The following is a 25,503-nucleotide window of genomic DNA, read 5'->3' as shown; positions in this document are numbered from 1 at the left end:
ATCATTATTATGAAAATATGACCGAGAGGAAGGCCAGAAACACTTTTTATTTCAACAGACTTTCGCGCCGTACCTTCCGTCAAAACTCTAAAGGCCGACTGCACATTTCCTATCTTCACAATAAAAGCCCTGCTTCATGCTGCCTGCGCTAACTAAATACAGTCTCGGAAAACTGGCGTGCACAAGCGATCCCTCAGAAAGCTGGCGTGCACAAGCTTTCCGAGACACTTATTTTGTTAGCGCAGGCAGCATGAAGCAGGGCTTTTATTGTGAAGATAGGAAATGTGCAGTCGGCCTTTAGAGTTTTGACGGAAGGGACGGCGCGAGAGTCTGTTGAAATAAAAAGTGTTTCTCGCCTTCCTCTCTGTCATTTTTTCATAATAATGAACTGGCAGCAGCCAGCGTCATCTCACAAGACCCTCGGGTGCCGTGAATGTCAATCAAGCAAGCTACGGAATTTGCCGCCAATGTTTTTCTTGTAAAGTGTATGGAAGCTGGATGAATTAGATGCCAAAAACCAACCACTTTCATGTGGTATTGTACAGAAAGGATTACTTTTTTCCTCCTCCATTTGAAAATGTGGGCGTTATCATCATTACTGTCTGATTCCAATCAATGCAAGTCATCAGAATCAGGTAATACACCAACTTATATTCTTGTCTTTGAGAAAGAAAGACATCTATATGTGTTACACATGCTTGTATTATCATTAAACACATTTAACTTGTTTACAAAAATGTCTCTTTCATAAATAAATAAATATAAATGATATATATAAATGAGGTAGATCCCCTCGAGTTGGTCAATTGAAAAGTAGCTCGCCTGCAGAAAAAGTGTGGGCACCCCTTATCTACAAGAAATGCTGTGGTACATGAATTGAGACACGTAAGAGTCACAAAGGCAGAAGACAAACGATGTTGGTAGATGACAATAAATCTCAAGGTCAAACCTCAATACAGGAAATGTTGTCTTGATGTTCCACATTTCCTCAAAGGGTGCCTTATGCGACATGGGGCCTAAAATGCGTAAGGATGCCCTTGAAAGGACACCTATTGGCGCCAAAGTGAGGATTCAACATAACGGTGTTCAGTGTGTGGTTAGAACTCAGAACACAGATGTTGTTTTCCTTTTCTCCTCACTTGTCATCAAGATGCTGCTTTGACTTTCACCCAAAACAAATGTGGATTGAAGCCTCTTGAAGTCAAGCAGCTGCCGTCCTGCAGCTGCTTGACTTCATACTCGATGCCACGTCAGCTTGCTTCCCAACTTGTGTGTCAGGGTCCAGGGCGTGGCGCTCCAGTCTCAAGCCCTTTATCTCATCCGTATAATCCAGTTATGCTAATGCTACGTGGCTAAGCTATCATTACATTTGTCCATGGAGTTATCTATCAATAGTTGGAAAGACTTCATTGTATTACTCTAGCAAACAGGTCATGTCTTGATTTATGTTTAGTAGCTTTTTGTCCTCAGAGTTCTCCACACTCTTTCCTTTTGGTTGCCGTGGACACTAAATGATCAAACCTGTTAATACGTAATTAGTGTTCTCACCTGCTTCGGACCCTAATGACTTTGTCGCTGGATCAAGGTACGCTCTGCTCTGCACATCAGGTACAATCACACTTGCTGTGACAACTTTTCCTTTGGTATACCGTTGTTAAATTTAAGTTTTTGGCTTGTGGCTCCCTTTGTGCCTACGAGCAACACCTTTTTCATGTTTTTACTTCATATATGTGATGGAAGGAATCTTACCTGCACGCTGATCTTGCTGCTTCCTGTCCTTCGTAGGTAACAATACAGTATCTGCTAACACTAACATAGCATTTACTGATATTGGACTTTCTGTTTCATAACTTGTAGGATCTGTCTCAGAGAATAAATGCAGTTTTGCTTAAATCCTTCTGCATATTTCCAGTTCTCAGCCAAGCTCTGTGCTTAACGTCTGGTATAGTCTCGCTTTCTTCGGCAAAACACACAAGTTAAGTAGTGTCAGGTTCAAACACAGAACTATCCATTACACAAGACAAGAGGAAGGAATCAGGCAGAGACAGAGTTGAATTTTGCTCATGAGGAGAAACGTATTGGGCTGCGCACTCAGTTACGGTTTCACCCCCACGCTCTAAGGTACAATCCCATGTGCTCCTCTATTTATTCAGGTGTTCCTTAGTTAACATCACTGAGGCTGCTTCTGTGGGAAGGGAGGGGTAATGCAAAGCAGCCCTAGTAGACACAATACGTGATTATTCAGAATGGAAATGTGCTGATACTCGTGAAGTCCGTCCTTGACTGTCAGCAGGTAGGGTCTTGAAACAAACTGCTGATGCGAGGCAACTCGCTAAGGAAGATTACAAGTTGTGTGCCTTTGCACGGATAGAAAAGTACAACTTCAGCACAATTGATAATAACTATAGCAACGGCCTTTAAGCATAAGAGTTGTTCGATAACTTATACATAATTATTCTAACAGGAGGCACTTGTTGTGTCTTCAGTGTGTGTGTGTAGTGACATGTGCTGGTTCATACAAACAATAACACAACATGTTCTCGCGCATGTTTTAGTTTGGACTACAACTGCAGCTATGGGAAATAAAAAATGGCAGACTCCTGCTGAGGTCTCCTTATTCACACTCGGAGTGATGACGTCACAACGGGACATCACCTAGGTAGTCAATCCGCCATTTTCTCAAACACATTACACACACCAAGTCAAATCAGCTCTGTTACTTTCTGTTTTGTCGACTGTTTTCCGTACCTTGGAGACATCATGCCTCGTGGGTGTGTTGTCGGAGGGTGTAACACCATCAGGGACGAATTCAAGTTGTGCTAATCAGACATATCAATGGTCACGGCTTGCTAATCAATGCTAACATGCTATTTAGGCTAGCTGTATGTACATATTGCATAATTTTGCCTCATTTGTAGCTATATTTGCATCCAGCCTTTCCCTCCGCCCATATTTAATGCCAAACAAACACATACCAATCGACGGATTCAAGTTGCACCAGTGGTCAAAAGATGCGAAAGTCCCTCGTTTGTTCTGCACATTTTACCGTTGACAGTCATGCTACGACGGATGGCACAGAAATGTGTGGATATCCTGCGACACTCAAAGCAGATGCATTTCCAACGATAAAATCAACGAAATCACAAAGGTGAGTTTTGTAGATGTTATTGTCTTATGTGTGAATCAGACATTTTTGGTCGCGGCATGACTGCCAGCTTATCGATGCTAACATGCTATTTCGGCTAGCTGTATGTACATTTGTAGCAATATTTATATCCATCCTTTCCCTGCACCCACATTTAATGCCAAACAAACACATACCAATCGACAGATTCAAGTTGCACCAGTGGTCAAAAGATGCGAAAGTCCCTCGTTTGTTCTGCACATTTTACCGTTGACAGCCACGCTACGACGGATGGCACAGAAATGTGTGGATATCCTGCGACACTCAAAGCAGATTCATTTCCAACGATAAAGTCAACGAAATCACAAAGGTGAGTTTTGTAGATGTTATTGACTTATGTGCGAATCAGACATATTTGGTCGGGGCATGACTGCCAGCTAATCGATGCTAATATGCTATGCCAATCGATGCTAACATGCTATTTACGCTAGCTGTATTTACATTTGAAACTAGATACCCACATTTAATGCGAAACAAACACTTACCAATCAACGGATTTAAGTTGCTCCAGTGTCACAAGATGCGAAAGCCCTGATCGTTTGGTCCGCACATTTTACCGGCGATGCTAATAAGGCAGCCATGCTATGGGCCACTTCATTAGGTACACCCACGCTATGGCCGAATAGCGTCAATAGCTATTCGCTCATTAGCTTCAGTTTCTTCTTCAATTTCGTTTTCGCTGTCTGCCGCCATACTCCGACCATCTGTTTCAATACATGCGTAATCTGTTGAATCGCTTAAGCCGCTGAAATCCGAGTCTGAATCCGAGCTAATGTCGCTATATCTTGCTGTGGTAACCGCCATGTTGTTTGTAGCGAAAATCAAGAACTTTAAAACTTTTTTGGGGGATATTCCGGGAGGTGTAAAATGTTGAAAAAAACTTCGAAAAATAAAACAAGCCACTGGGAACTGATTTTTATTGTTTTTAACCCTTTTGAAATTGTGATAATGTTCCCCTTTAACCAACACATTTTCTGGGGGAAACACTAATATATGGACATTTAATGTATTTGACGTACTTAGTATGTTGCACAGTCTATATGTTTAATAATATTATGTACAGTATGCTAATATGCTATTTCGGCTAGCTGTATGTACATTTGTAGCAATATTTATATCCATCCTTTCCCTGCACCCACATTTAATGCCAAACAAACACTTACCAATCGACAAATTTAATTTGCTCCAGTGGTCAAAAGATGCAATCGTTGGTTAGAAGGCGATCGCCAAATTCGTCCTCGTCGGCTCAATAGCTTCAGTTTTTTCTTCAATTTCGTTTACGCTATCTGCCTCCACACTCCAACCATCCGTTTCAATTCATGCGTTATCGGTTGAATCGCTTAAGACGCTGAAATACGAGTCTGAATCTGAGCTAATGTCGCTATATCTTGCTGTTCTATCTGCCATGTTTATTTGTATTGGAATCGCTATGTGACGTCACAGGGAAATGGGGGGGTGGATACACAGATAGCGAAAATCAGGCCCTTTAAAGCCTTTTTTCGGGATATTCCATGATGGGTGAAATTTTGAAAAAAACTTCGAAAAATAAAAAAAGCCACTGGAAACTGATTTCTTTTGGTTTTAACTCTTCTGAAATTGTGATAATGTCCCCCTTTAAGCGATTCCAAATGCATAAAAAAATCTATTTTGCACAGTCAGCCTTTTCATATAAATGATGAAGGAAGGGAACGACTTCATGACAAAGTTGAAAAGTCTAACAGACGACTTTTCATTCACAATTGAATTAAAACGTGACTTTTAAGCAATGGGCACCATGTTGGACATGTCAACTTCATGTCTATTATGTTTATGCATGGGAACATTTTGGTGTCAGCTGTGAGGTGTGTGTGTTAAAATCATGCTTGTTTTTACAAATGATGACAGATGTGACCAATAGCCTGTTTTGTTTATGTGTTATGATGTAAAGGAGGGGTGCTTGTAATTTAAAGTATGTGTCCATGAAAGGGAATATTACGACTTTCTTTAACTTGATTACATACTATAGCACCTCCAAGTCCGAGTCTATTGTTCTCGCCCGGAAAAGGGTGGAATGCCATCTCCGGGTTGGGGAGGAGACCCTGCCCCAAGTGGAGGAGTTCAAGTACCTAGGAGTCTTGTTCACGAGTGAGGGAAGAGTGGATCGTGAGATCGACAGGCGGATCGATGCGGCGTCTTCAGTAATGCGGACGTTGTACCGATCCGTTGTGGTGAAGAAGGAGCTGAGCCGGAAGGCAAAGCTCTCAATTTACCGGTCGATTTACGTTCCCATCCTCACCTATGGTCATGAGCTTTGGGTCATGACCGAAAGGATAAGATCACGGGTACAAGCGGCCCAAATGAGTTTGGGTCTCTCCCTTAGAGATAGGGTGAGAAGCTCTGCCATCCGGGAGGAACTCAAAGTAAAGCCGCTGCTCCTTCACATGGAGAGGAGCCAGATGAGGTGGTTCGGGCATCTGGTCAGGATGCCACCTGAACGTCTCCCTAGGGAGGTGTTTAGGGCACGTCCAACCGGTAGGAGGCCACGGGGAAGACCCAGGACATGTTGGGAAGACTATGTCTCCCGGCTGGCCTGGGAACGCCTCGGGATCCCCCGGGAAGAGCTAGACGAAGTGGCTGGGGAGAGGGAAGTCTGGGCTTCCCTGCTTAGGCTGTTGCCCCCGCGACCCGACCTCGGATAAGCGGAAGATGATGGATGAATGGATGGACATACTATAGTATAATTTCATTGTTATGATTTTATTGCATGTTTTTGTATATGTTTAATTGAGGTAACCAGGGATTGCAGATCTAAAGGATCCATTTAGCTCTAACCTGGTGCGGAACATATCTGTCTTTGAGCTTAATGTCTCCGTGCATTGTCTCTCCAAATAAAGACTCAGCGAAACCAAAACAGGTCAACACGTGGGTGACCATAAGAAGTCAACCCCTTGTAAATAACCATTTATGTGTTGTAGCCTCAAAGAAGATGTGGTTCATGAACATGACATGAAGCACTCGGCAGTCTATGGAAGAACCATTAGAAGAAGTTGGGTATTCCATCCATCTTCTTCAGCTTATCCGAGGTCGGGTCGCGGGGGCAACAGCCTAAGCAGGGAAACCCAGACTTCCCTCTCCCCAGCCACTTCGTCTAGCTCTTCCCGGGGGATCCCGAGGTGTTCCCAGGCCAGCCGGGAGACATAGTCTTCCCAACGTGTCCTGGGTCTTCCCTGTGGCCTCCTACCGGTTGGACGTGCCCTAAACACCTCCCTAGGGAGGCGTTCGGGTGGCATCCTGACCAGATGCCCGAACCACCTCATCTGGCTCCTCTCCATGTGGAGGAGCAGCGGCTTTACTTTGAGTTCCTCCCGGATGGCAGAGCTTCTCACCCTATCTCTAAGGGAGAGACCTGGAAACTCATTTGGGCCGCTTGTACCCGTGATCTTATCCTTTCGGTCATGACCCAAAGCTCATGACCATAGGTGAGGATGGGAACGTAGATCGACCGGTAAATTGAGAGCTTTGCCTTCCGGCTCAGCTCCTTCTTCACCACAACGGATCGGTACAACGTCCGCACTACTGAAGACGCCGCACCGATCCGCCTGTCGATCTCACGATCCACTCTTCCCCCACTCGTGAACAAGACTCCTAGGTACTTGAACTCCTCCACTTGGGGCAGGGTCTCCTCCCCAACCCGGAGATGGCACTCCACCCTTTTCCGGGCGAGAACCATGGACTCGGACTTGGAGGTGCTGATTCTCATTCCGGTCGCTTCACACTCGGGTGCGAACCGATCCAGTGAGAGCTGAAGATCCCGGTCAGATGAAGCCATCAGGACCACATCATCTGCAAAAAGCAGAGACCTAATCCTGCGGTCACCAAACCGGAACCCCTCAACGCCTTGACTGCACCTAGAAATTCTGTCCATAAAAGTTATGAACAGAATGGGTGACAAAGGACAGCCTTGGCGGAGTCCAACCCTCACTGGAAATGTGTTCGACTTACTGCCGGCAATGCGGACCAAGCTCTGGCACTGATCATACAGGGAGCGGACCGCCACAATCAGACAGTCCGATACCCCATACTCTCTGAGCACTCCCCACAGGACTTCCCGAGGGACACGGTCCAATGCCTTCTCCAAGTCCACAAAGCACATGTAGACTGGTTGGGCAAACTCCCATGCACCCTCAAGAACCCTGCCGAGAGTATAGAGCTGGTCCACAGTTCCACGACCAGGACGAAAACCACACTGTTCCTCCTGAATCCGAGGTTGGACTATCCGGCGTAGCCTCCTCTCCAGTACACCTGAATAAACCTTACCGGGAAGGCTGAGGAGTGTGATCCCACGATAGTTGGAACACACCCTCCGGTCCCCCTTCTTAAAAAGAGAGGAAAGTTGGCTAGTGTAGAATGTCAACTATTTTCCGCCTCAGCGCAAACAAGGGGACTGATTTCACTCTGCTTTCAATCCAGGTATTGTGTTATTCTAATACCTGCGACCTACAGTCTGTACGTGCTCAGGCTGTTTGATTTGGCAACATGCTCACTTCTGGCACAGTCAGCTTATTACCACCGGGGCGGCCTTGATTGAAAAAAAAGTTCCCGAGGAGCCGGAGAGGTTGACAGAGAGGAAGTGTAATCTACTGCAGTCTCCAAAAGGGGATCCAGGGATCAGCGTCCCTGAGACAATCACCACACCTCCAGAGACTCACACCGAGGCCGTTAGAGGCGCACACACACCCAGAATTGTACACTCAATGCTGAAAAAGTTTCTTTCCAGCCGACTCTGTGAGCAAGGTTCCCCCGCCTCAGTGCAAACAGTGTTTACATCTTCCATTGTTCTTACAGATTTCAGCCAGATATGTGTTTAGAAATCTTTGTGGGGGGCAAAGAGAGATAAACACAAGTCATCACTTGCTTTTCTGCAGGTGTAAATACAACTTCTTTCCCTGAAAACACAGCAAAACAAGTTGGTGAAAGGATGTACTGCCCATTGTTAATATGCCTCAAACCTGCTCTTGGTTTCCGCTTTATCAGGACTGCTTTTAGTATGCACAATAAATGCAAGTACCGTATTTCCTTAAATTGCCGCCGGGGCGCTAATTCATTTAAAACCTCTTCTCACGCCGGCACTTACCAAAGGCATGCGGTAAATTTAGTCCTGCGCTTATCAATTTGAGTGTGATGTAAGGATACCATCATGAAAAGCACATTTAATAAAAAAAAAATGTTATTGTGGTCTGCGATGAGGTGGCGACTTGTCCAGGGTGTACCCCGCCTTCCGCCCGATTGTAGCTGAGATAGGCGCCAGCGCCCCCCGCGACCCCAAACGGGAATAAGCGGCAGAAAATGGATGGATGGATGGGTTATTGTGGTCTTACCTTTACTTATAAATGAAGTCCATGCGCAGCTCCTTCTGATCAAAAGCATCGATAAATTGTTTATAAAAGTTTTCCTTATCTTTCTTCAGTTTTACAAGTCTCTCTGTCTCGATGGAGATCTTCCTTTATTACCTCCTGCTTCGATTGAAAGTCCAGTTTAGAAAACTGTTTTATTTTAGATATGTAATCCCCCATGTTAAAAGTGCAAGCGAGAGGAAAAAATACACTCTTGCTGCTTGTTGTCACTTCTTCTGCAGCCGAGTAGTCGCAAGAAGGATCACTAGCGCCCTCTACCACCAGGAGGCGGGAGTCGTTTAATGACTCATATTTGACACACGCAGCTACGGTATATTAATAAAACATAGCTGCTTACTGTTCTTTTTAGCATATTCAATAGCTTGGACCTACTGAATAGCTCTTAATCTTCTTCCCTTTATGCGATTTCAAATGATTGAAATCAGCCTCTGCAGTATCGTGTGGACATCGAGGGCGGTAGCTCTGGATTGGCAGACCGGGGTGGTGGTTCCTCTCTTTAAGAAGGGGGACCGGAGGGTGTGTTCCCACTATCGTGGGATCACACTCCTCAACCTTCCCGGTAAGGTTTATTCAGGTGTACTGGAGAGGAGGCTACGCCGGCTAGTCGAACTTCAGATTCAGGAGGAACAGTGTGGTTTTCGTCCTGGTCGTAGAACTGTGGACCAGCTCTATACTCTCGGCAGGGTTCTTGAGGGTGCATGGGAGTTTGCCCAACCAGTCTACATGTGCTTTGTGGACTTAGAGAAGCCATTGGACCGTGTCCCTCGGGAAGTCCTGTGGGGAGTGCTCAGAGAGTATGGGGTATCGGACTGTGTTATTGTGGCGGTCCGCTCCCTGTATGATCAGTGCCAGAGCTTGGTCCGCATTGCTGGCAGTAAGTCGAACACATTTCCAGTGAGGGTTGGACTCCGCCAAGGCTGTCCTTTGTCACCCATTCTGTTCATAACTTTTATGGACAGAATTTCTAGGCGCAGTCAAGGCGTTGAGGGGTTCCGGTTTGGTGACCGCAGGATTAGGTCTCTGCTTTTTGCAGATGATGTGGTCCTGATGGCTTCATCTGGCCAGGATCTTCAGCTCTCACTGGATCGGTTCGCAGCCGAGTGTGAAGCGACAGGAATGAGAATCAGCACCTCCAAGTCCGAGTCCATGGTTCTCGCCCGGAAAAGGGTGGAATGCCGTCTCCGGGTTGGGGAGGAGACCCTGCCCCAAGTGGAGGAGTTCAAGTACTTAGGAGTCTTGTTCACGAGTGAGGGAAGAGTGGATCGTGAGATCGACAGGCGGATCGGTGCGGCGTCTTCAGTAATGCGGACGTTGTACCGATCCGTTGTGGTGAAGAAGGAGCTGAGCCGGAAGGCAAAGCTCTCAATTTACCGGTCGATCTACGTTCCCATCCTCACCTATGGTCATGAGCTTTGGGTCATGACCGAAAGGATAAGATCACGGGTACAAGCGGCCCAAATGAGTTTCCTCCGCCGTGTGGCGGGTCTCTCCCTTAGAGATAGGGTGAGAAGCTCTGCCATCCGGGAGGAACTCAAAGTAAAGCCGCTGTTCCTCCACATGGAGAGGAGCCAGATGAGGTGGTTCGGGCATCTGGTCAGGATGCCACCTGAACGCCTCCCTAGGGAGGTGTTTAGGGCACGTCCAACCGGTAGGAGGCCACGGGGAAGACCCAGGACACGTTGGGAAGACTATGTCTCCCGGCTGGCCTGGGAACGCCTCGGGATCCCCCGGGAAGAGCTAGAAGAAGTGGCTGGGGAGAGGGAAGTCTGGGTTTCCCTGCTTAGGCTGTTGCTCCCACGACCCAACCTCGGATAAGCGGAAGATGATGGATTGTCTGGTTGTCTCCTGCCTTTCCTGTGCCTTGTCCTCGGCTCTAGTTCGCTGTTCTTTCTTCCCCCCTTTCTATCTCCTTCTTTTGTCCTTCCAAGTATTCATTACACATTAGTGTTGTTGCATTCCAAGCAATTGTAATCTTGATAAGAGAGGTAATTATAGTGGGGCAACAAAGTATTTAGTCAGCCAGCGATTGTGCAAGTTCTCCCACTTCAAAGGATGACAGAGGTCTGTAATTTTCATCATAGGTACACTTCAACTGTGAGAGACAGAATGTGAAAAAAAAAATCCAGGAATTCACATTATAGGAATTTTAAAGAATTCATTTGCAAATGATGGTGGAAAATAAGTATTTGGTCAAGCATTCAAAGCTCTTACTGATGGAAGGAGGTTTTGGCTCCAAATCTCACGATACATGGCCCCATTCATTCTTTCCTTAACACGGATCAATCGTCCTGTCCCCTTAGCAGAAAAACAGCCCCAAAGCATGATGTTTCCACCCCCATGCTTCACAGTAGGTGTGGTGTTCTTGGGATGCAGCTCAGTATTCTTCTGCCTCCAAACACCACCAGTTGAGTTTATACCGAAATGGATACATGGATGATGCAGCAGAGGATTGGGAGAATGTCATGTGGTCAGATGAAACCAAAATAGAACTTTTTGTCTCAAAGTAGATGTACTGTATCAATATAGGTCTTGTCTCAAAGTAGACGTACTGTATCAATATAGGTCTTGTCTCAAAGTAGATGTACTGTATCAATATAGGTCTTGTCTCAAAGTAGGTGTACTGTATCAATATAGGTCTTGTCTCAAAGTAGATGTACTGTATCAATATAGGTCTTGTCTCAAAGTAGATGTACTGTATCAATATAGGTCTTGTCTCAAAGTAGGTGTACTGTATCAATATAGGTCTTGTCTCAAAGTAGATGTACTGTATCAATATAGGTCTTGTCTCAAAGTAGGTGTACTGTATCAATATAGGTCTTGTCTCAAAGTAGATGTACTGTATCAATATAGGTCTTGTCTCAAAGTAGGTGTACTGTATCAATATAGGTCTTGTCTCAAAGTAGGTGTACTGTATCAATATAGGTCTTGTCTCAAAGTAGGTGTACTGTATCAATATAGGTCTTTTCTCAAAGTAGATGTACTGTATCAATATAGGTCTTGTCTCAAAGTAGATGTACTGTATCAATATAGGTCTTGTCTCAAAGTAGGTGTACTGTATCAATATAGGTCTTGTCTCAAAGTAGATGTACTGTATCAATATAGGTCTTGTCTCAAAGTAGGTGTACTGTATCAATATAGGTCTTGTCTCAAAGTAGATGTACTGTATCAATATAGGTCTTGTTTCAAAGTAGGTGTACTGTATCAATATAGGTCTTGTCTCAAAGTAGGTGTACTGTATCAATATAGGTCTTGTCTCAAAGTAGATGTACTGTATCAATATAGGTCTTGTCTCAAAGTAGGTGTACTGTATCAATATAGGTCTTGTCTCAAAGTAGATGTACTGTATCAATATAGGTCTTGTCTCAAAGTATGTGTACTGTCACTATCCGTCACATCACACCCTGACTTATTTCTAGTTCTTTTGCTGTTTTCCTGTGTGTAGTGTTTTACTTCTTCTCTTGCGCTCCTATTTTGGTGGCTTTTTCTCTTTTTTTGGTATTTTCCTGTATCAGTTTCATGTCTTCCTTTGAGCGATATTTCCCACATCTACTTTGTTTTAGCAATCAAGAATATTTCAGTTGTTTTATCCTTTGTTGTGGGGATATTGTTGATTGTCATGTCATGTTGGGATGTACTTTGTGGACGCCATCTTTGGTCCACAGTAAGTCTTTGCTGTCGTCCAGCATTCTGTTTTTGTTGACTTTGTAGCCAGTTCAGTTTTAGTTTAGTTCTGCCTAGCCTTCCCTAAGCTTCAATGCCTTTTGTTAGCGGCACTCACCTTTTGTTTATTTTTGTTTTAAGCATTAGATACCTTTTTACCTGCACTCTGCCTCCCGCTATTTCCGACATCTACAAAGCAATTAGCTACCTGCTGCCACCTACTGATATGGAAGAGTATTACGGGGTTACTCTGCCCAGCTCTAGACAGCACTGACACTCAACAACAACACATCATTTGCAGACTAGAATTACTGCTTTGCAAATAATATTTTTAACCCAAATAGGTGAAATGAGATCATCTCCCACGGCACACCAGACTGTAGCTCACGCCGCAGCACATTGGTTGAAAAAGACTGCTCTAGAAAAGCGCTATAGAATTGAAGCATTCCTCTTTAAGGTGTTAGTGTGTGCTGGTTCCAAAGCCTCAGCGGTGGACTACAGATGGAGGCAGCAGGCTCGGAGAGGATCATCACTCGGTGCAGAGTTGGAAGAAAAGATGCTGCAGCAACATTTCTTGACTCAGCCAGCATGAACTTTTCATTTCCTTCTCACTTGCCCACTTGGCGGCGTATACGCGCCTCCTTCCGCTCAACACTAACTCGTGAGACGTGTTGACCGTCCTCCTGTCACGTCGCTCTCCTTACCGACTCCAGAGCCGCATGTTGAATCCAAATCCTAGGATGGAGCCACAGATCTTATCCTCTCGCCATAATAGTCTGCTTCCATTTCATTTCATCTGCATTTATTCTTCTCCCACTGCTGACTTGATGCAGTCAGCACAGAGCTGCTTCCACAATCTGGCCCCAATTACACCTCCCTTCTGATATTACTAGCACCCGCTAATGGAAAACATGATTTTTAGGGCCCGCATGGCCCATTGCCAAAGGACACCCACAGGGAGTATTTTGGCAATGGCCAAAGGACCTATTGAATTTCACAGGAGTCCTTTGCCATGGGCCAAGGACCCTATTGAAACTGCTGTGTTTTATTATTATTCCGCACCTACGCGCTGTAATTTGACCCCCTTAACATGCTTCAAAACTCACCAAATTTGACACACACGTCGCTATAGCAAACCTTCCCAACATATTAAGCAACCAATCCCCCAAAATGAAAATTGCGCTCTAGCGCCCCCTAGGAAAAAAATTACAGACAAAACTGCATGTAACTTCTGTTAGGAATGTCATAGCGACATGAAACAAAAACTCATGTGTAGGTCTGACTTAGACCCAATTTTCATACACTCACTTCTTTCAGCAAAAATCTACAGAAAGTTGGCTAAAACCCCTTCATAATAGAATTTTCGCCAAAAATGCAATTTTTGCCTCTTTGCGCTGTAATTTGACCCCTTTTAAAATGCTTCAAAAGTCACCAAACTTGGCGCACACATAAGGACTGGCGAATATTGCGATCTAATGAAAAAAACAAACCCCAAAACTCAAAATTGCGCTCTAGCGCTATTTTTGAATGAAACACCGAAAAAACTGCTCCTAGGAAGAAAACACAGACAAAACTGCTTGTAACTTCCGGTAAGAATGTCGGAGAGACATGAAACAAAAACCTCTATGTAGGTCTCGCTTAGACCTACATTTCATAGATTGACAACCCCCAACAAAAATCAACAGGAAGTGTGCAATCCCCCCTTCAAAACAAAAGTTTTGTAAAAACCGGTCACCTTTCTTCAAACATTATCTCCTCTGAGTGCGTTTGTTGTTTTGGCTTCAAACTCGCACAGGAGAGGGATTGAACCCTTCTGATTAAAATTATAGAACAGAGTTTTGATAAGTTCTCAGGTTTTGATTTTACGCGCCTTCAAAGAACCCCTGTGCAAAGTCTCCTAAAAAATGTCATTTTTGCCTCTTTGAGCTGTTATTTGACCCCCTTAAAATGCTTCTAAACTCACCAAACTTGACACACACATCAGGTCTGGCAAAAATTGCGATCTGATGAAAAAACCTAACCTCAAAACTCAAAATTGCGCTCTACCGCCCCCCTAGGAATACAACACGGACAAACTGCTCCTAGGAAGAAAACACAGACAAAACTGCTTGTAACTTCCGGTGGGAATGCCGGAAAGACATGAAACAAAAAACACTATGTAGGTCTCATTTAGACCTACATTTTAATAATTAACATACTTTAGCAAAAATCAACAAGAAGTTTGATATTTTCACTTTAATACAACAACTGCATTACTTTCACAATGGAATAGATTCTCAAAATAGTGGCTCCAAGGCGTCTTCTAACGCTTATCCGGCCGTGGGTCTCGGGGGCAGCAGCCAAAGGCGGACCCGACCAACGCTGCTTGCAGCTTTAATTATTATTATTATTATTCCGCCGCCTCTTTGAACTGTAATTTGACCCCCTGAACATGCTTCAAAACTCACCAAATTTCACACACTCATCAGAACTGGCGAAAATTGCCATCTAATAAAAAAAACAAACCCCAAAAATCCAAAATGCGCTCTAGCGCCCCCTAGGAAAAAAAAACAGACTGCTTGTAACTTCCGTTAGGAATGTCATAGAGACATGAAACAAAAACCTCTATGTAGGTCTGACTTGGACTTACATTTCCCAATTTAAACTTCTATACCTAAAATCAACAGGAAGTTGGCAAAAAACCCTTCAAAGCAACATTTTCGCCAAAAATGCTATTTTTGCCTCTTTGAGCTGTAATTTGACCCCCTTAAAATGCTTCAAAACTCACCAAACTTGGCACACACATCAGGACTGGCAAAAATTGCGATCCAATGAAAAAACCAAACCCCAAAACTCAAAATTGCGCTCTAGCGCAATTTTTCAATAAAACACAGACAAAACTGCTTGTAACTTCCCGTAGGAATGTCGGAAAGACATGAAACAAAAACCTACATGTAGGTCTCACTTAGACCTACATTTTAATGATCAACATCCTTCAGCAAAAATAAACAGGAAGTTAAAAATTACCCCTTCAAAATAAAAGTTTTGTAAACACCCGTCACCTTTTTCAAACGTTATCTCCTCTGAGCGTGTTTGTCGTTTTAGCTTCAAACTCGCACAGAAGAGTTTGAACCCTTCTAATTAAAAGTTATCGAAAGAGTTTTGATTACTGCTCCGGTTTGGATTTTACGCGCCATCAAAAAAACTTGCGCAAATTTTCCTAAAAAATGTCATTTTTGCCTCTTTGAGCTGTAATTTGACCCCCTTAAAATGCTTCAAGGTGCAAGTTAAAGCACGACTATGCAAAGCAAAAGCCTTTTATCAACAACACCCAGAAACGCCGATCTATAATTTCAACCCCTTAACATAATTCAAGACTCACCAAATTTTACACACACATCAGGACTGGACAATGACAATGTAAAATGGAATTAAATCTTTTTCGTCCTCAAAATTCTACACACAATACCCTATAATAATAGTATCTACTATCCATGCTTCTACCGCTTATCCGGGTTTGGGTCGCGGGGGCAGCAGCCAAAGGCGGGCCCGACCAACGCTGCTTGCAGCTTTAATTTTTACTTTTTTTTTGGGTCACATTCTTCATTTTCATGTCCTTTTTTTGCAGACCTTGGAGGCGGTCCTTAACTTCAAGTACTCAGGAGGCGCAGGCAAAGTGGAGGGCTACTACAGGGAGCTGTCTGTGGGGGTCCACGTGGATGTGGAGCCCTCCGTCTTCTTCACCAGAGTCAGCACCCTCCCCGCTACCAGGTAGACCACACATGAACATGTACTCAGTGAGCTGGTGTACATTAGAAATATGATCACACGCACTGTATGTCCACAACCAAAGTCACTCCAAGACACAAACATGGGCATATTTTATTGTGACCACCTTCCATTTTTCAAAGTGTCATGTTAAGTCTCTTTGATTGATCAAATTTAAATTGTAATCCCATTAGTTGACGATGCTATTAGAAAAACACCCATTGTTAAATAGATTGGACTCACACTATTATGTTAGATCCACTATGGACTGGACTCTCACTATTATGTTAGATCCACTATGGACTGGACTCTCACTTTTATGTTAGATCCACTATGGACTGGACTCTCACTATTATGTTAGATCCACTATGGACTGGACTCTCACACTATTATATTAGACCCACTATGGACTGGACTCTCACACTATTATGTTAGATCCACTATGGACTGAACTCTCACTATTATGTTAGATCCACTATAGACTGGACTCTCACACTATTATGTTAGATCCACTATGGACTGGACTCTCACTATTATGTTAGATCCACTATGGACTGGACCCTCACTATTCCACCTTTTTTAAGTTGGTCGGGTCCGCCTTTGGCCGCTGCCAAGCCCTGGTCTAAGTCAGACCTACATAGAGGTCTTTGTTTCATGTCTCTACGACATTCCTAACAGAAGTTACAAGCAGTTTTGTCTGGGTTTTTTCCTAGGGGGCGCTGGAGCGCAATTTTGACTTTTGGGGCTTGGTTTTTTATTAGATGGCAATTTTCGCCAGTCCTGATGTGTGTGTAAAATTTGGTGAGTTTTGAAGCATGTTAAGGGGGTCAAATTACAGATCAGCGTTTCTGGATGTTGTTGATAAATGGCTTTTGCTTTGCATAGTAGAGCTTTAACTTGCACTTAAACGCTTAAATGTTTTTTGTTTTTTTTTGCAATACTATACATTTTTGCAGAATGTGTGGCGGGCCGCAAATGGCCCCCGGGCCGCACTTTGGACGCCCCTGTCTTGGGGAAATCACAGATAAATACCTTAAGTGTGTGTGGAATGTCTGGACGACTCACCTCCATATTTCCAGTGGTTAACTCCCGAGTTACCAAACCACTTTCTTACTTAGCTGGCTGTGGCGTCTTCTTTCTGACGTCACTTCCTGTGTGGGGCGCTGTCTTTCTGGGGTCACATCCTCCCCAACTCAGTTTGTAAAGAATCGATGAGTCCGTACAAAAATAATAGCCGCAGATTCAAGAAATCCACGGCCCTCTTAACTGTGTAAAAATGTGTCTGAGGAGGGAACCTTAAACCCATGTTTAGTGTGGCTTAGGCCAAATAATTATTCCTGTAAGGCAGGGGTGTCCAAACTTTTTCCACCGAGCGCCGCACACTGAAAAATCAAAGCAAGCGGGGGCCATTTTTATCATTTTTATTTTAAAAACCAACACAATATATGTACAAAAAATATTAGGGTTAAAAATTTTAATCGAAGTTAATCGCACTATTTCTCCGATTAATCGCGATTAACTGCATTGTATACACAAAGCCCAATAATGAATTCAAAAGTAGTGTGTAGTGCACCTTTATTGGAATATTCTCCCACATGAACAAAAGCGCCAAAACATTTGTTGTGCAAACACAATTTAAATCAGTCCTTGTTAAACAGTAGCAGTTAAATAGCATATTTGATGAAAATCAACTCCAAAAATGTAAATACAAACATTTAAGCTTATTGCCACTGCCAGGGTATTTAAGTTATCCTGTTTGTTATGGAAAATAAATATAATCTACATACAAATCTCTGAGCCACAATCATAACATCTGAACAGGCAATTTCTGAGGTAACAGCAGAAACATTTTTTGTACGTTTCAAAAACCTATATTATAGGTAGTGGGCTGTTTTAGGGAATTTTTGATCAAATTATCCGTAGTAGCAATATTATTAATGTTGTGTTTATTCTGCGTAGTGCACTTAAAATAATTATGACCATATCTAGGAATTGATATGATGGGAATTTTCCGATTGTTTGCTTGGTGCTTTGATAAACTGAACGCATATACATGGTACTATATTGTGATGTTATGAGCCAGGGAAAAAAAGAACTACCCTACCCAGCATGCAACAGGAGTGAGGAGCATGCGCGGTAGCCCGGTATAGGTTGTGTGTCGCCATGACGGCATCTTGTATGTTGTGATATGCACGCTCTGAAAGCAAACGTTAAGAACTCAGCCAACACTCCTGGTCTGCATTATTCATAAATAGACAGACAACACATATACTCCGCTGCTTCACAGGCCGCTGGATGTAGCCGGCAAAGTATTCCCATGCTAGCTAGCCGGTCTAGCAAGCACGCCTCATTCAGTCCAAAACGGCCCGATCTATCCACATCCAGAATTGTCTGGCGGTCGTAAGTGATCCCGGAGTGACCACGCTGTAAGCCAGCCATGACATTTGCAGAATTGTCCGGTATTTTTGCCAAATGTTCCATCTTTACCAAGAGCCCCTCCACGCCGAAGTACATCCGGGAGATGCCATCTTGTTAAGAAAAGGCGTTAACAAAATAAAAGCATGTAAACAACATACGCAAATGTGCGATAAAATGATTGTCGGCGTTAATAGATTGATGAGTTAACGCGTAATTAAGGCATAAATTTGCCCACCTCTAAAAAAATATACATATATACAAAAATATACAAAACCCAAAGTGTTTTGGTAAAAAAAAATAATAAAAATGTGTCATTATTCAGTATTATTATTTTCATTATTATTCAAGTTTTAAATCTCTAGATCAACATTAGGGAAAAAAATGGAAAAAACACAAAATATGCAATATTTTCACCCATTAATATTTTTTGGGGTGGAATTTTTGAGATGATATAATAATTGGAGCCTTAATTTTGGATTTTGATTCATTATTATCTTTTGAGCAGTGACACTTAAAAACAAATCACACTAAAATAATTGGGGATCCAAAAGTGTCCCACTCATTAAAGTGTTTAAAAATAAATTATATATGCATTTTTTTACCGTTTACTTTTAGCACAATAATCTCGAGATCAACTTCAGATCCATCCGTCAATTATTTGTTTCATTGTTGTTTATGTTTTTTCTTTGTTTTAGGCCCTTCTTTGAAAAAAACAAAAAAACAGCTCAGTTTTTTTATATGGCAAAACACAAAAAATGCAACATTTTCCCCCCAAAAAATATTTCAAAGTGGAATATTTAATGTGACGTAATTGGAGCCTTGAATAGGTCAATAATTCAAAATGACATTGATTTTGATTCATTATTATCTTTTGAGCAGTGACACTTAAAAACAAATCACACTAAAATAATTGGGGATCCAAAAGTGTTCCACTCATTAAAGTGTTTAAAAATAAATGATATATGCATTTTTTTTACCGTTTACTTTTAGCACAATAATCTCGAGATCAACTTCAGATCCGTCGGTCAATTGTTTTATTGTTGTTTATGTTTTTTGTTTGTTCTAGGCCCTTCTTTGAAAAAAACAAAAAAACAGCTCAGTTTTTTTATATGGCAAAACATTTTCCCCAAAAAAATATTTCAAAGTGGAATATTTAATGTGACGTAATTGGAGCCTTGAATAGGTCAATAATTCAAAATGACATTGATTTTGATTCATTATTATTTTTTGAGCAGTGACACTTAAAAACAAATCACACTAAAATAATTGGGGATCCAAAAGCGTCCCACTCATTAAAGTGTTTAAAAATAAATTATATATGCATTTTTTTTACCGTTTACTTTTAGCACAATAATCTCGAGATCAACTTCAGATCCATCCGTCAATTGTTGTTTATGTTTTTTGTTTGTTTTAGGCCCTTCTTTGAAAAAAACAAAAAAAAACGCTCAGTTTTTTTATATGGTAAAACACAAAATATGCAACATTTTTTCCCCAAAAATGTTTCAAAGTGGAATATTTAATGTGACGTAATTGGAGCCTTGAATAGGTCAATAATTCAAAATGACGTTGATTTTGATTCATTATTATTTTTTGAGCAGTGACACTTAAAAACAAATCACACTAAAATAATTGGGGATCCAAAAGTGTTCCACTCATTAAAGTGTTTAAAAATAAATTATATATGCATTTTTTTTACCGTTTACTTTTAGCACAATAATCTCGAGATCAACTTCAGATCCATCCGTCAATTATTTGTTTTATTGTTGTTAATGTTTTTTGTTTGTTTTAGGCCCTTCTTTGAAAAAAAAACAAAAAAACAGCTCGGTTTTTTTATATGGCTAAACATTTTCGCCAAAAAATATTTCAAAGTGGAATATTTAATGTGACGTAATTGGAGCCTTGAATAGGTCAATGATTCAAAATGACATTGATTTTGATTCATTATTATTTTTTGAGCAGTGACACTTAAAAACAAATCACACTAAAATAATTGGGGATCCAAAAGCGTCCCACTCATTAAAGTGTTTAAAAATAAATGATATATGCATTTTTTTTACCGTTTACTTTTAGCACAATAATCTCGAGATCAACTTCAGATCCATCCGCCAATATTTGTTTTTTTGTTGTTTATGTTTTTTGTTTGTTTTAGGCCCTTCTTTGAAAAACAAAACAAAAAAACAGCTCGGTTTTTTTATATGGCTAAACATTTTCCCCAAAAAATATTTCAAAGTGGAATATTTAATGTGACGTAATTGGAGCCTTGAATAGGTCAATAATTCAAAATGACGTTGATTTTGATTCATTATTATCTTTTGAGCAGTGACACTTAAAAACAAATCACACTAAAATAATTGGGGATCCATAAGTGTCCCACTCATTAAAGTGTTTAAAAATAAATTATATATGCATTTTTTTTACCGTTTACTTTTAGCACAATAATCTCGAGATCAACTTCAGATCCATCCGCCAATATTTGTTTTTTTGTTGTTTATGTTTTTTGTTTGTTTTAGGCCCTTCTTTGAAAAAAACCAAAAAAACAGCTCGGTTTTTTTATATGGCTAAACATTTTCCCCCAAAAAATATTTCAAAGTGGAATATTTAATGTGACGTAATTGGAGCCTTGAATAGGTCAATAATTCAAAATGACGTTGATTTTGATTCATTATTATTTTTCCAAGAAAGAAACAGCCTGCATGGCAGCTTTGTGTTATTAGAGTAAACATTGCAACATTTTCTTGTTACATTGCTCTTTTTTACCACTTTTTATGTTTTTCATTTTTTTCAATTGTATTCTTAAAATGTGCCGTGGGGCCGTTAAAAAATAACCCCCGGGCCGCACTTTGGACCCCCCTGCTGTAAAAGATTAAAGGACATGGCCTCAGACTCTTGCCTTGACCATAAAGTATTAGAAATGTTGAGGGTTCGGTCCTTGGCCCTGCACTCTTCAGGATCTACATGCTGCGGCTAGGTGACATCATACGGTGTTAGCTTTCACTGTTATGCTGATGACACCCAACTCTACATGTCCCTAAAGCTGACCAACACGCCGGATTGTAGTCAGCTGGAGGCGTGTCTTAATGAAATTAAACAATGGATGTCCGCTAACTTTTTGCAACTCAACGCCAAAAAAACGGAAATACTGATTATCGGTCCTGCTAGACACCGAACTCTATTTAATAATACAACTCTAACATTTGACAACCAAACAATTAAACAAGGCGACTCGGTAAAGAATCTGGGTATTATCTTTGACCGAACTCTCCTTTGAGTCACACATTAAAGGCGTTACTAAAACGGCCTTCTTTCATCTCCGTAATATCGCTAAAATTCGCTCCATTCTGTCCACTAAAGACGCCGAGATCATTATCCATGCGTTTGTTACGTCTCGTCTCGATTACTGTAACGTATTATTTTCGGGTCTCCCCATGTCTAGCATTAAAAGATTACAGTTGGTACAAAATGCGGCTGCTAGACTTTTGACAAGAACAAGAAAGTTTGATCATATTACGCCTGTACTGTATATACCTTTATATACATATATACATACATATATACCTATACTGTATATACCTTTATATACATATATACATACATATATACCTATACTGTATATACCTTTATATACATACATATATACCTATACTGTATATACCTTTATATACATACATATATACCTATACTGTATATACCTTTATATACATATATACATACATATATACCTATACTGTATATACCTTTATATACATATATACATACATATATACCTATACTGTATATACCTTTATATACATATATACATACATATATACCTATACTGGCTCACCTGCACTGGCTTCCTGTGCACTTAAGATGTGACTTTAAGGTTTTACTACTTACGTATAAAATACTACACGGTCTAGCTCCATCCTATCTTGCCGATTGTATTGTACCATATGTCCCGGCAAGAAATCTGCCTTCAAAGGACTCCGGCTTATTAGTGATTCACAAAGCCCAAAAAAAGTCTGCGGGCTAAAGAGCGTTTTCATTTCGGGCTCCAGTACTCTGGAATGCCCTCCCGGTAAAAGTTCGAGATGCCACCTCAGTAGAAGCATTTAAGTCTCACCTTAAAACTCATTTGTATACTCTAGCCTTTAAATAGACTCCCTTTTTAGACCAGTTGATCTGCCGTTTCTTTTCTTTCTCTCCTATGTCCCACTCTCCCTTGTGGAGGGGGTCCGGTCCGATCCGGTGGCCATGTACTGCTCGCCTGTGTGTCGGCTGGGGACATCTCTGCGCTGCTGATCCGCCTCCGCTTGGGATGGTTTCCTGCTGGCTCCGCTGTGAACGGGACTCTCGCTGCTGTGTTGGATCCGCTTTGGACTGGACTCTCGCGACTGTGTTGGATCCATTATGGATTGAACTTTCACAGTATCATGTTAGACCCGCTCCACATCCATTGCTTTCCTCCTCTCCAAGGTTCTCATAGTCATCATTGTCACCGACGTCCCACTGGGTGTGAGTTTTCCTTGCCCTTATGTGGGCTCTACCGAGGATGTTGTAGTGGTTTGTGCAGCCCTTTGAGACACTAGTGATTTAGGGCTATATAAGTAAACATTGATTGATTGATATTTGTTTTTGTGTGCTGTTGGTGTTTTCTGGCCTGTGATGTCATCCATCACCTTCCGTGTGTAAAATAGAAATGTAAAGGCTAATAACATTCATATTTTCATAATCCATTGACATATATCCCCTGACAACTTTGTGCCAGCTTTGCACTTTATTTCATCTTTTTCCTTTTTTTTTTTATTTCTCCACTTTGTCACGACTTGCCTGGGTATTAAAATCTCCTCCGTCTTCTCCCGGGAAGACGCCGTCACTTTTCTCCCATTTCACCTTTCCTTCACTTCCATCTCATGGTCTGTAGGATCACCTCACCTTTTCCCCTTCTCCACCTCCATTTCAGGTGAAGCCATGAAACACCTGGCCTTCGTTAACGCTGAAGCATCATAGTTTCTATCATTTCTCTTCTTCCCGCCTCCTCCTTTTCCTTGCTGACTTTCACACCTTTTATTTGCTCCGGCCTTCCTTGGACAACATTGGACTTTTGTCTTCCCTGCCACTCTTAGCTCAACACCTTCTTTTTTCTCGTCCTGTTTGACCTTTCCGTGGTGCTGGGAGTGACACCTTTTTGTTAGTTTCCTCTTGGGGGCTTTGGCCATGTAAAAGGTGTCAGATGTGTGAAATAAGCAGTGATGCATGCTGGGGAGGCGGACACGTAAAAAAAAGGTATTATTACTCTGGCCTGGGAATAAAATGCATTTCTGCGACTGGGAGGAAGTAACCAGGCTGCCCTCTTGGCCAACAACAATCGCTGTTTGAAAGGATTCCAAATACTGAAGACTTTGTTCCTTCCATCCATCCATCTTCTTCCGCTTATCCGAGGTCGGGTCGCGGGGGCAACAGCCTAAGCAGGGAAGCCCAGACTTCCCTTTCCCCAGCCACTTCGTCCAGCTCTTCCCGGGGGATCCCGAGGCGTTCCCAGGCCAGCCGTGTCCTGGGTCTTCCCCGTGGCCTCGTACCGGTTGGACGTGCCCTAAACACCTCCCTAGGGAGGCGTTCGGGTGGCATCCTGACCAGATGCCCGAACCACCTCATCTGGCTCCTCTCCATGTGGAGGAGCAGCGGCTTTACTTTGAGTTCCTCCCGGATGGCAGAGCTTCTCACCCTATCTCTAAGGGAGAGACCCAAACTCATTTGGGCCGCTTGTACCCGTGATCTTATCCTTTCGGTTATGACCCAAAGCTCATGACCATAGGTGAGGATGGGAACGTAGATCGACCGGTAAATTTAGAGCTTTGCCTTCCGGCTCAGCTCCTTGTTCACCACAACGTATCGGTACAATGTCCGCATTACTGAAGACGCCGCACCGATCCGCCTGTCGACCTCACGATCCACTCTTCCCTCACTCGTGAACAAGACTCCTAGGTACTTGAACTCCTCCACTTGGGGCAGGGTCTCCTCCCCAACCCGGAGATGGCATTCCACCCTTTTCCGGGCGAGAACCATGGACTCGGACTTGGAGGTGCTGATTCTCATTCCGGTCGCTTCACACTCGGCTGCGAACCGATCCAGTGAGAGCTGAAGATCCCGGTCAGATGAAGCCATCAGGACCACATCATCTGCAAAAAGCAGAGACTTAATCCTGCGGTCACCAAACCGGAACCCCTCAACGCCTTGACTGCGCCTAAAAATTCTGTCCATAAAAGTTACGAACAGAATGGGTGACAAAGGACAGCCTTGGCGCAGTCCAACCCTCACTGGAAATGTGTTCGACTTACTGCCGGCAATGCGGACCAAGTTCTGACACTGATCATACAGGGAGCGGACCGCCACAATAAGACAGTCCGATACCCCATACTCTCTGAGCACTCCCCACAGGACTTCCCGAGGGACACGGTCCAATGCCTTCTCCAAGTCCACAAAGCACATGTAGACTGGTTGGGCAAACTCCCATGCACCCTCAAGAACCCTGCCCAGAGTATAGAGCTGGTCCACAGTTCCACGACCAGGACGAAAACCACACTGTTCCTCCTGAATCCGAGGTTGGACTATCCGGTGTAGCCTCCTCTCCAGTACACCTGAATAAACCTTACCGGGAAGGCTGAGGAGTGTGATCCCACGATAGTTGGAACACACCCTCCGGTCCCCCCTTCTTAAAGAGAGGAACCAGCACCACTTAGTTCCTGCTGTATGTAAAGTACTATCTAATCTAAATGGCGGGCCAAGCAATTTCCATGAAGCAAGATAGTCCTGCATGATTGATGAACATTGAATGGCCGTTGAGGTTTTAATTGCTGCAATAAATAACCGCAAGAGACCAGGGTTGTGGAGTGGCGGACACCTCCGGCAAGTACGATACTCCCGGCCACTCAAAGTGTGTGTGGAGGCCGCCACTACGCCAAAGTCACCACTTGCACCTCGGAACATTATTTGTTGGTGACTATATCTGGGCCCATTGTCAAGCAATCTAAAGATGAATGAAAATGAAAGCTGCAAGCAGCGATGGACCGGACCGCTTGGGCTGCTGCCCCCGCAACTTAAGCCCAGATAAGCGGTAGGAAA

The 25,503-nt window shown here is 42.7% G+C and overlaps 1 protein-coding gene across 2 annotated transcripts in view; it reads left to right on the top strand.

Annotated features, from left to right (window-relative positions):
• Nucleotides 1-25,503, top strand: part of trappc9 (trafficking protein particle complex subunit 9) — a 320,599-nt gene that overhangs the window by 170,421 nt on the left and 124,675 nt on the right. For both annotated transcript variants that reach the window (XM_061882643.1, XM_061882642.1), the window contains one exon: nucleotides 15,845-15,987. In XM_061882643.1, coding sequence (XP_061738627.1) covers nucleotides 15,845-15,987 — 143 coding nt within the window. The remainder of the gene's footprint in view (nucleotides 1-15,844; nucleotides 15,988-25,503) is intronic.

Source organism: Nerophis ophidion, linkage group LG21 (genome assembly GCF_033978795.1).
Source record: "Nerophis ophidion isolate RoL-2023_Sa linkage group LG21, RoL_Noph_v1.0, whole genome shotgun sequence".
NCBI classification, from domain to species: domain Eukaryota; kingdom Metazoa; phylum Chordata; class Actinopteri; order Syngnathiformes; family Syngnathidae; genus Nerophis; species Nerophis ophidion.
This window is presented reverse-complemented; position numbering and strand designations above follow the sequence as displayed.